This window comes from Ammospiza nelsoni, chromosome 1 (genome assembly GCF_027579445.1).
Source record: "Ammospiza nelsoni isolate bAmmNel1 chromosome 1, bAmmNel1.pri, whole genome shotgun sequence".
Classification (NCBI taxonomy): domain Eukaryota; kingdom Metazoa; phylum Chordata; class Aves; order Passeriformes; family Passerellidae; genus Ammospiza; species Ammospiza nelsoni.
Window position 1 is genome coordinate 154,377,635 of NC_080633.1, and position 12,452 is coordinate 154,390,086.

The 12,452-nt window shown below is 45.7% G+C and overlaps 1 protein-coding gene across 1 annotated transcript in view; it reads right to left on the reverse strand.

The window, feature by feature from the left end:
- PPP1R16A (protein phosphatase 1 regulatory subunit 16A) overlaps nt 1–12,452 on the reverse strand; it is a 44,652-nt gene that overhangs the window by 22,673 nt on the left and 9,527 nt on the right. Inside the window, exons 2-3 of the mRNA XM_059473436.1 lie at nt 11,772–12,301; nt 414–484 (exon numbers count right to left, since the gene is read on the reverse strand). Of these exons, the coding sequence (XP_059329419.1) occupies nt 414–484; nt 11,772–12,042 (342 nt within the window). The 5' untranslated portion in view covers nt 12,043–12,301. The remainder of the gene's footprint in view (nt 1–413; nt 485–11,771; nt 12,302–12,452) is intronic.

A 12,452-nucleotide genomic window follows, 5' to 3' on the forward strand; every position in this document is an offset into this window, starting at 1 on the left:
GAAGGGCCTGGATTTGGGATCAGTGGGATCTGGGATGAATGGATGGATCTGGGATGGGAATGACCTGGATTTGGGATCACTGGGATCACGGGGATTTGGGATGAATGGATGGATCTGGGATGGGAAGGGCCTGGATTTGGGATCACTGGGATCTGGGATCAGTGGATGGATCTGGGATGGGAAGGGCCTGGATTTGGGATCTCTGGGATCACGGGGATTTGGGATCACTGGGATTTGGGATCACCAGGATTTGGGATGAATGGATGGAGCAGGGATGGAAAAGCCCCAAATTTGGGATATCAGAGTCAGCTCATGGGACAGACAGGACCCGGATCCTCTGGAATGCCGGAAGGATCCGGCTCCGCAGCTCCGGGACGTGGGAATTTTGGGAATTTTGGGAATTGTGGGAATACCTGGTGCAGCGCCGTCAGCCCGTCCTCGTTGCACAGGTCGGGGCTGATCCCGCTCTCCAGGAACTGCCGGACTGCGGAGGAACGGGAACGGGAATGGGAATGGGAACGGGAATGGGAACGGGAATGGGAACGGGAACGCCGGGGGCTGACGGCGCCACCGGGAATGCCGACAGAACCATGGAGGATCCCAAGGGCAATTCCAAGGAATCCAGTGACAATTCCAAGGATCCCAAGGGCTCTTCCAAGGATTCCAGTGGAACAGCCAAGGATTCCACCGGAACCTTGGAGCATCCCAGAGGTAATTCCAAGCATTCCAATGGCAATTCCAAGGAATCCAAAGGAACCATCCCAAGGGTGCTTCCAAGAATCCCAATGGCAATTCCATGAATCCGATGGCAATTCCAAGGGTTCCGATGGCACCACCAAATGTCCCAAAGACATTTCCAAGGATCCAAATGGAACCATGACCATCCCAACGACTCTTCCAAGGATCCCAAGGACTCTTCCAAGGATTCCAATGGAACCACCAAAAATTCCAGCGGAACCACCGAGAATTCCAACGGCAATTCCAAGGACCCCAAGGCCTTTTCCAAGGGTTCTGATGGAACCACCAAATTCCAACAATCCCAATGGAACCACGACCATCCTGAGGGCACTTCCAAGGATCCCAAAGGCAATTCCAAGGGTTCCAGTGGAGCCACCAAATATCCCAAAGGATCCCAAAGGAACCATGACCATTCCAATAAATCCCTCCAAGGATTCCAAGGGCAATTCCAAGGATCCCAAGGGCTCTGCCAAGGATCCCATCGGCTCTTCCAAGGGGTTCCAATGGAACCACCAAGTATCCCAAAGACATTCCCACAGATCCGAAAGGAACCGTGATCATCCCAATGGCAATTCCAAGGTATCCAATGGAACCACAAAGGATTCCAAGGAATGCTATAAACCATGGAAACCTGAAACCATGGAATCCTGAAAGCATGGAATCCTGAAAGCATGGAATCCCATGAACCATGAAATCCTATGACACATGGAATCCCAAACCATGGAATCCTATTAACCATGGAGTCTTATAAACCATGGAATCCCAAACCATGGAATCCTAAAACCATGGAAACCTATAAACCATGGAATCCTAAAACCATGGAATCCCAAACCATGAAATCCTAAAACCGTGGAATCCCAAACCATGAAATCCTATAAACCATGGAATCCCAAATCATGGAATCCTATAAACCATGGAATCCCAAACCATGGAATCCTATAAACCATAGAATCCTATAAACCATGGAATCGCAAACCATGGAATCCTGAAACCGTGGAATCCTAGAAACCATGGAATCCTAGAAATCATGGAATCCCAAACCATGGAATCCTGAAACCATGGAATCCTATAAACCATGGAATCCCAAACCATGGAATCCTATAAACCATGGAATCCTATAAACCATGGAATCTCAAAACCATGGAATCGCAAACCATGGAATCCTATAAACCATGGAATCCTGAAACCATGGAATCCTATAAACCATGGAATCCTGAAACCATGGAATCCCAAACCATGGAATCCTATAAACCATGGAATCCTATGAACCATGGAATCCCAAAACCATGGAATCCTATAAACCATGGAATCCCAAACCATGGAATCCTATAAACCATGGAATCCTATAAACCATGGAATCCTAAAACCAATTAATCCTAGAAACCATGGAATTCTATAAACCATGGAATCCTATAAACCATGGAATCCCAAACAATGGAATCCTATAAACCATGGAATCCTTAAACCATGGAATCCTAAAACCAATTAATCCTAGAAACCATGGAATTCTATAAACCATGGAATCCTACAACCATGGAATCCCAAACCATGGAACCCTATAAACCATGGAAACCTGAAACCATGGAATCCTACAAACCATGGAATCCCAAACCATGGAATTCTATAAACCATGGAATCCCATGAACCATGGAATCCTAAAACCAAGGAATCCTATAAACCATGGAATCCTGAAACCATGGAATCCTATAAACCATGGAATTCTATAAACCGTGGAATCCTATAAACCATGGAATCCTTGAACCATGGAATCCCAAACCATGGAATCCTATAAACCCTGGAATCCTATAAACCATGGAATCCTGAAATCATGGAATCCTGAAACCGTGGAATCCTAGAAGCCATGGAATCCTATAAACCATGGAATCCCAAACCATGGAGTCCTATAAACCATGGAATCCTATAAACCATGGAATCCCAAACCATGGAGCCCTATAAACCATGGAATCCTATAAACCATGGAATCCTATAAACCATGGAATCCCAAACCATGGAATCCCCAAATCATGGCATCCCGATCCATGGAATCCTATAAACCATGGAATCCTATAAACCATGGAATCCTAAAACCATGGAATCCTAAAAACCATGGAATCCTATAAACCATGGAATCCTAAAACCATGGAATCCTATAAACCATGGAATCCTATAAACCATGGAATCCTAAAACCATGGAATCCTACAAACCATGGAATCCTATAAACCATGGAAACCTGAAACCATGGAATCCTACAAACCATGGAATCCCAAACCATGGAATTCTATAAACCATGGAATCCCATGAACCATGGAATCCTAAAACCAAGGAATCCTATAAACCATGGAATCCTGAAACCATGGAATCCTATAAACCATGGAATTCTATAAACCATAGAATCCTATAAACCAGGGAATCCTTAAACCAAGGAATCCCAAACCATGGAATCCTATAAATCATGGAATCCTATAAACCATGGAATCCTGAAATCATGGAATCCTGAAACCGTGGAATCCTAGAAGCCATGGAATCCTATAAACCATGGAATCCCAAACCATGGAGTCCTATAAACCATGGAATCCTATAAACCATGGAATCCCAAACCATGGAACCCTATAAACCATGGAATCCTATAAACCATGGAATCCTATAAACCATGGAATCGCAAACCATGGAATCCTAGAAACCATGCAATCCCCAAATCATGGCATCCCAATCCATGGAATCCTATAAACCATGGAATCCTATAAACCATGGAATCCCAAACCATGGAATCCTAGAAACCATGGAATCCCCAAATCATGGAATCCCAAACCATGGAATCCTATAAACCATGGAATCGTATAAACCATGGAATCCTATAAACCATGGAATCCCAAACCATGGAATCCTAGAAACCATGGAATCCCATGAACCATGGAATCCTAAAACCAAGGAATCCTATAAACCATGGAATCCTGAAACCATGGAATCCTAGAAACCATGGAATTCTATAAACCATGGAATTCTATAAACCATAGAATCCTATAAACCATGGAATCCTTAAACCATGGAATCCCAAACCATGGAATCCTATAAACCATGGAATCCTACAAACCATGGAATCCTATGAACCATGTAATCCCAAACCATGGAATCCTATGAACCATGGAATCCTGAAACCATGGAATCCCAAACCATGGAATCCTATAAACCATGGAATCCTATGAACCATGTAATCCCAAACCATGGAATCCTATGAACCATGGAATCCTATGAACCATGGAATCCCAAAACCATGGAATCCTATAAACCATGGAATCCCAAACCATGGAATCCTATAAACCATGGAATCCTATAAACCATGGAATCCTAAAACGAATCAATCCTAGAAACCATGGAATTCTATAAACCATGGAATCCTATAAACCATGGAATCCCAAACAATGGAATCCTATAAACCATGGAATCCTTAAACCATGGAATCCTACAACCATGGAATCCCAAACCATGGAATCCTATAAACCATGGAATCCCAAACCCTGGAATCCTACAAACCATGGAATCGCAAACCATGGAATCCTATAAACCATGGAATCCTAAAACCATGGAATCCCAAACCATGGAATCCTATAAACCATGGAATCCTAAAACCATGGAATCCTATAAACCATGGAATCCTATAAACCATGGAATCCTAAAACCATGGAATCCTACAAACCATGGAATCCTATAAACCATGGAAACCTGAAACCATGGAATCCTACAAACCATGGAATCCCAAACCATGGAATTCTATAAACCATGGAATCCCATGAACCATGGAATCCTAAAACCAAGGAATCCTATAAACCATGGAATCCTGAAACCATGGAATCCTATAAACCATGGAATTCTATAAACCGTGGAATCCTATAAACCATGGAATCCTTGAACCATGGAATCCCAAACCATGGAATCCTATAAACCCTGGAATCCTATAAACCATGGAATCCTGAAATCATGGAATCCTGAAACCGTGGAATCCTAGAAGCCATGGAATCCTATAAACCATGGAATCCCAAACCATGGAGTCCTATAAACCATGGAATCCTATAAACCATGGAATCCCAAACCATGGAGCCCTATAAACCATGGAATCCTATAAACCATGGAATCCTATAAACCATGGAATCCTATAAACCATGGAATCCTAAAACCATGGAATCCCAAACCATGGAATCCTATAAACCATGGAATCCTAAAACCATGGAATCCTATAAACCAAGGAATCCTATAAACCATGGAAACCTGAAACCATGGAATCCTACAAACCATGGAATCCCAAACCATGGAATTCTATAAACCATGGAATCCCATGAACCATGGAATCCTAAAACCAAGGAATCCTATAAACCATGGAATCCTGAAACCATGGAATCCTATAAACCATGGAATTCTATAAACCATAGAATCCTATAAACCAGGGAATTCTTAAACCAAGGAATCCCAAACCATGGAATCCTATAAATCATGGAATCCTATAAACCATGGAATCCTGAAATCATGGAATCCTGAAACCGTGGAATCCTAGAAGCCATGGAATCCTATAAACCATGGAATCCCAAACCATGGAGTCCTATAAACCATGGAATTCTATAAACCATGGAATCCCAAACCATGGAACCCTATAAACCATGGAATCCTATAAACCATGGAATCCTATAAACCATGGAATCCCAAACCATGGAATCCTAGAAACCATGGAATCCCCAAATCATGGCATCCCAATCCATGGAATCCTATAAACCATGGAATCCTATAAACCATGGAATCCTATAAACCATGGAATCCCAAACCATGGAATCCTAGAAACCATGGAATCCCCAAATCATGGAATCCCAAACCATGGAATCCTATAAACCATGGAATCGTATAAACCATGGAATCCTATAAACCATGGAATCCCAAACCATGGAATCCTAGAAACCATGGAATCCCATGAACCATGGAATCCTAAAACCAAGGAATCCTATAAACCATGGAATCCTGAAACCATGGAATCCTATAAACCATGGAATTCTATAAACCATGGAATTCTATAAACCATAGAATCCTATAAACCATGGAATCCTTAAACCATGGAATCCCAAACCATGGAATCCTATAAACCATGGAATCCTATAAACCATGGAATCCTGAAATCATGGAATCCTGAAACCGTGGAATCCTAGAAGCCATGGAATCCTATAAACCATGGAATCCCAAACCATGGAGTCCTATAAACCATGGAATCCTATAAACCATGGAATCCCAAAATCATGGAATCCCAAACCATGGAATCCTATAAACCATGGAATCCTATAAACCATGGATTCCTAGAAACCATGGAATCCTATAAACCATGGAATTCTGAAACCATGGAATCCTATGAACCATGGAATCTTATGAACCATGGAATCCTATAAACCATGGAATGCTATAAACCATGGAGTCCTATAAACCATGGAATCCCCAAACCATGGAATCCCAAACCATGGAATCCTATGAACCCTGGAATCCTATGAACCATGGAATCCCAAAACCATGGAATCCTATAAACCATGGAGTCCCCAAACCATGGAATCCTAGAAACCATGGAATCCTAGAAACCATGGAATCCAGAAACCATGGAATCCTGAAACCATGAAATCCAGAAACCATGGAATCCCATGAACCATGGAATCCTACAAACCATGGAATCCCAAACCATGGAATCCCATGAACCATGGAATCCCATGAACCATGGAATCCTAAAACCAAGGAATCCTATAAACCATGGAATCCTGAAACCATGGAATCCTATAAACCATGGAATCCAGAAACCATGGAATCCTAGAACCCATGGAATCCTATAAACCATGGAATCCCAAAACCATGGAATCCTATAAACCATGGAATCCTATAAACCATGGAATCCTATAAACCATGGAATCCTGAAATCATGGAATCCTGAAACCATGGAATCCTAGAAGCCATGGAATCCTATAAACCATGGAATCCTATAAACCATGGAATTCTGAAATCATGGAATCCTGAAACCATGGAATCCTAGAAGCCATGGAATCCTATAAACCATGGAATCCCAAACCATGGAGTCCTATAAACCATGGAATCCCAAACCATGGAGTCCTATAAACCATGGAATCCTATAAACCATGGAATCCTATAAACCATGGAATCCTAGAAACCACGGAATCCTATGCACCATGGAATCCTATAAACCATGGAATCCTATAAACCATGGAATCCTAAAACCATGGAATCCTATGAACCATGGAATCCTGGAAACCATGGAATCCTATAAACCATGGAATCCCAAACCATGACATCACCACCATCTCAATGACTCTTGCAAGGATCCCAATGGAACCATGACCACTCCAATGGCTTTTCCAAGGATCCCAATGGCAATGCCAAGGAATCCAATGGAACCATCAAGGATCCCAAGGGCACCACCAAATATCCCAAAGACATTCCCAAGGATCCCAATGGAACCACCAAGGATTCCAGTGGAACCTTGGAGCATTCCAAAGGCAATTCCAAGGATCCCAAGGGCAATTCCAAGGATTCCAGTGGAACCACCAAGGATCCCAAGGGAACCACCAAGTATCCCAAAGACATTCCCAAGGATCCCAGTGGAACCGTGACCATCCTCATGGCACTTCCATGGATTCCAATAGCAATTCCAAGGATTCCACCGGAACCTTGGAGCATCCCAGCGGCAATTCCGAGAATCCCAGCGGCTCTTTAAAGGGTTCCAACAGAGCCACCAAATATCCCAAAGACATTCCCAAGGATCCCAATGGAACCACGAGCATCCCAATGGCAATTCCAAATATTCCAAAGGCAATTCCAAGGAATCCAATGGAACCACAACGGATTCCAGTGGTGCTTCTGGGAATTCCAAAGACATTCCCAAGGATCCCAATGGAACCATGACCATCCCAATGGCTTCTCCAAGGATCCCAATGGAAATTCCAAGGGTTCCCGATGGAACCACCAAGGATTCCAGTGAACCTTGGAGCATCCCAGTGGCAATTCCGAGAATCCCAAGCGCAGCTCCAAAGATTCCAGGGGCAGTTCCAAGGATCCCGATGGAACCACCAAATATCCCAAAGACATTCCCAAGGATCTCAGTGGAACCACGGCCATTCCAACAACTCTTCCAAAGATTCCAAAGGCAATTCAAGGATCCCAACGGAACCACCAAGGATTCCAGTGGAAACTTGGAGCATCCCAAAGCTCTTCCAAGGGTTCCGATGGAACCGGCGAGAATCCCAAAGGTGCTTCCACGAATCACAACAACCCTTCCAGGGATTCCGATGGAACCACCAAGGATCCCAAGGGAACCACCAAGTATCCCAAAGACATTCCCAAGGATCCCAATGGAACCGTGACCATCCTCATGGCACTTCCATGGATTCCAATAGCAATTCCAAGGATTCCACCGGAACCTTGGAGCAACCCAGCAGCAATTCCGAGAATCCCAGCGGCTCTTTAAAGGTTTCCAACGGAGCCGCCAAATATCCCAAAGACATTCCCAAGGATCCCAAAGGAACCACGAGCATCCCAATGGCAATTCCAAATATTCCCAAGGCAATTCCAAGGAATCCAATGGAACCACCACGGATTCCAGTGGTGCTTCCGGTAATTCCAAAGACATTCCCAAGGATCCCAATGGAACCCTGACCATCCCAATGGCTTCTCCAAGGATCCCAATGGAAATTCCAAGGGTTCCCGATGGAACCACCAAGGATTCCAGTGAACCTTGGAGCATCCCAGTGGCAATTCCGAGAATCCCAAGCGCAGCTCCAAAGATTCCAGGGGCAGTTCCAAGGATCCCGATGGAACCACCAAATATCCCAAAGACATTCCCAAGGATCTCAGTGGAACCACGGCCATTCCAACAACTCTTCCAAAGATTCCAAAGGCAATTCAAGGATCCCAACGGAACCACCAAGGATTCCAGTGTAAACTTGGAGCATCCCAAAGCTCTTCCAAGGGTTCCGATGGAACCGGCGAGAATCCCAAAGGTGCTTCCAAGAATCCCAACAACCCTTCCAGGGATTCCGATGGAACCACCAAGGATTCCAGCGGAACCTTGGAGCATCCCAGTGGCAATTCCAAGGATCCCAAGGGCAACTCCAAGGATTCCAATGGAACAACCAAATGTCCCAAAGACATTCCCAAGGATCCCAATAACACCATGACCATCCCAACAGCTTTTCCAAGGATCCCAAAGGCAACTCCAAGGAATCCAAAGACTCTTCCAAGGATTCCAGCGGCAAGGATCCCAAGCGCAATTCCAAGGATCCCAATGGAACCTCCAAGCATCCCAAAGACATTCCCAAGGATCCCAAAGGAACCGTGACCATCCCAACAACTCTTCCAACGATTCCAACAATTCTTCCAAGGATCCCAATGGCAATTCCAAGGGTTCCAATGGAACCAGCGAGAATCCCAACGGTGCTTCCAGAAATCCCAATGACTCTTCCAAGGATTCCAATGGAAATTCCAAGGATCCCAATGGCAATTCCAAGGATCTCAATGACACCACGACCATCCCAATGAGTCTTCCAAGGATTCCAATGGAATCACGACAATCCCAACAACCCTCCAAGAATCCCAATGGCAATTCCAAGGATCCCAATGGGAATTCCAATGATCCCAATGGCAATTCCAAGGATCCCAATGGCAATTCCAAGGATCCCAATGGCAATTCCAAGGATCCCAATGGAATCACGACAATCCCAACAACCCCTCCAATGATCTCAATGGGAATTCCAAAGATCCCAAAGGCAATTCCAATGATCCCAATGGCAATTCCAAGGATTCCAATGGCAATTCCAATGATCCCAATGGGAATTCCAAGGATCCCAATGGCAATTCCAAGGATTCCAAAGGAACCACGACCACCCCAACCACCCTTCCAAGGATTCCAATGGCGCTTCCAAATATTCCAATGGCTATTCCAAGGGTTTGAGTGAAACCACCAAGGATTCCAATGACAATTCCAAGGATTTCAAGGGCAATTCCCAGGATCCCAATGGAACCATGACAATCCCAACAGCTGTTCCAAGGATCCCAAAGGCAATTCCAAGGATCCCAAAGGAACCGTGACCATCCCATCAACTCTTCCAAGGATCCCCATGGCGCTTCCAAGGATCCCAATGGCAATTCCAAGGATTCCAATGGGAATTCCAAGGATTCCAATGGGAATTCCAAGGATCTCAATGGCAATTACAAGGATCCCAATGGGAATTCCAAGGATCCCAATGGAATCACAACAATCCCAACAACCCCTCCAATGATCTCAATGGCAATTCCAAGGATCCCAAAGGCAATTCCAAGGCTTCCAATGGCAATTCCAAGGATCCCCATGGTGCTTCCAAGGATCCCAATGGCAATTCTAAGGATCCCAATGGAATCACGACAATCCAAACAACCCCTCAAAGGATTCCAAAGGCAATTCCATGGATCCCAATGGGAATTCCAAGGATCCCAATGGAATCACGACAATCCCAACAACCCCTCCAAGGATCCCAATGGCAATTCCATGGATCCCAATGGCAATTCCAAGGATCCCAAAGGCAATTCCAAGGATCCCAATGGGAATTCCAAGGATCCCAATGGCAATTCCAAGGATCCCAATGGGAATTCCAAGGATCCCAATGGCGCTTCCAAGGATCCCAATGGGAATTCCAAGGATCCCAAAGGAACCGTGACCATCCCATCAACTCTTCCAAGGATCCCCATGGCGCTTCCAAGGATCCCAACGGCAATTCCATGTATCCCAATGGCAATTTCAAGGATTCCAATGGGAATTCCAAGGATCCCAATGGAATCACAACAATCCCAACAACCCCTCCAAGGATCCCAATGGGAATTCCAAGGATCCCAATGGGAATTCCAATTATCCCAATGGCAATTCCAAGGATTCCAATGGTGCTTTCAAGGATTCCAATGGGAATTCCAAGGATTCCAATGGGAATTCCAAAGATCCCAATGGAATCACAACAATCCAAACAACCACTCCAAGGATCCCAATGGGAATTCCAAGGATCCCAATGGCAATTCCAATGATCCCGATGGCAATTCCAAGGATTCCAATGGCGCTTCCAAGGATCCCAATGGGAATTCCAAGGATCCCAATGGCAATTCCTAGGATTCCATCACAATTCCAAGGATTCCAATGGTGCTTTCAAGGATCCCAATGGGAATTCCAAGGATTCCAATGGGAATTCCAAAGATCCCAATGGAATCACAACAATCCAAACAACCACTCCAAGGATCCCAATGGGAATTCCAAGGATCCCAATGGCAATTCTAAGGATCCCAATGTAATCACGACAATCCCAACAACCCCTCCAAAGATCCCAAAGGCAATTCCAATGATCCCAATGGCAATTCCATGGATCCCAATGGCAATTCCAAGGATTCCATCACAATTCCAAGGATTCCAATGGTGCTTTCAAGGATCCCAATGGGAATTCCAAGGATCCCAATGGGAATTCCACGGATCCCAAAGGCAATTCCAAGGATCCCAATGGGAATTCCAAGGAATTCCAAAGGCAATTCCATGGATCCCAACGGCAATTCCATGTATCCCAATGGCAATTCCAATGATCCCAATGGCAATTCCAAGGATCCCAAAGGTAATTCCAAGGATCCCAATGATGCTTCCAAGGATTCCAATGGCAATTCCACGGATCCCAAAGGCAATTCCAAGGATCACAATGGCAATTCCATGTATCCCAATGGCAATTCCAATGATTCCAATGGCAATTCCATGGATCCCAATGGGAATTCCAATGATCCCAATGGCAATTCCAATGATCCCAAAGGCAATTCCATGGATCCCAAAGGAACCGTGTCCATCCCATCAACTCTTCCAAGGATCCCAACGGCACCACAACCACCCCCACCAACTCTTCCCAGACCCCCACCAGACCCCCACAACCACCCCACCTCCATCCCCGCCCCCTCCATCTCCCCCCCAAAAAACTCAAAAATCCCAGGAACCCCCACGTGCCCGCACCTTCCTCGGCGTCGTGCCGCGCCGCCGCCTCCAGGAGCCGCACGCTGGCCGGGAACGTCACCCTCTTCCTCCTCCTCCTGCTCTTCCTCTCCCCTCCTCCTCCTCCTCCTCCTCCTCCTCCTCCTGTGGGGGTTCCCGGCGTCTCCTTCTGGGCCTGAGCCCACGCTTTGAGCTGCTGGGCGCGGCGCCGCCGCGCGTGCCGGAGCCGCTCGGCCGTGCCCAGCCGCGCCACCGCCGGCATCTCGGCCAGCAGCTCCCGGTGCTCGGCCATGGCCGCCCCCAAAGCTCGGCAGCGAGGGCGGCCAGCGGCAGCATCACCCCGAAATCCGGCCGGGGGGCGTCGCTTTATCCCTCCACGCCGCGGCCTCGGCGCGGCGCCGGCGAGGGGCAGAGCCTGGGGAGCATCTCCCGGGGTTCGTTCTCAGGCGGAGCCAAAATCGACAAAAATTCCCAAATTTCTGCCGAATTCCCGCGGCTCCTTCAGGTGGCTGCGCACGCAGAGGCGTCGGGGAGGCGCCGTGGGAGGAATCCTGGGCACAGGGAAGTCAAAAGAAGCAGAAATACATAAATTAATAAATAAATTAATTAATTAATTAATTAATTAATGAATAAATGAATAAATAAATGAATAAATAAATGAATAAATGAATAAATGAATAAATAAATGAATGAATAAATGAA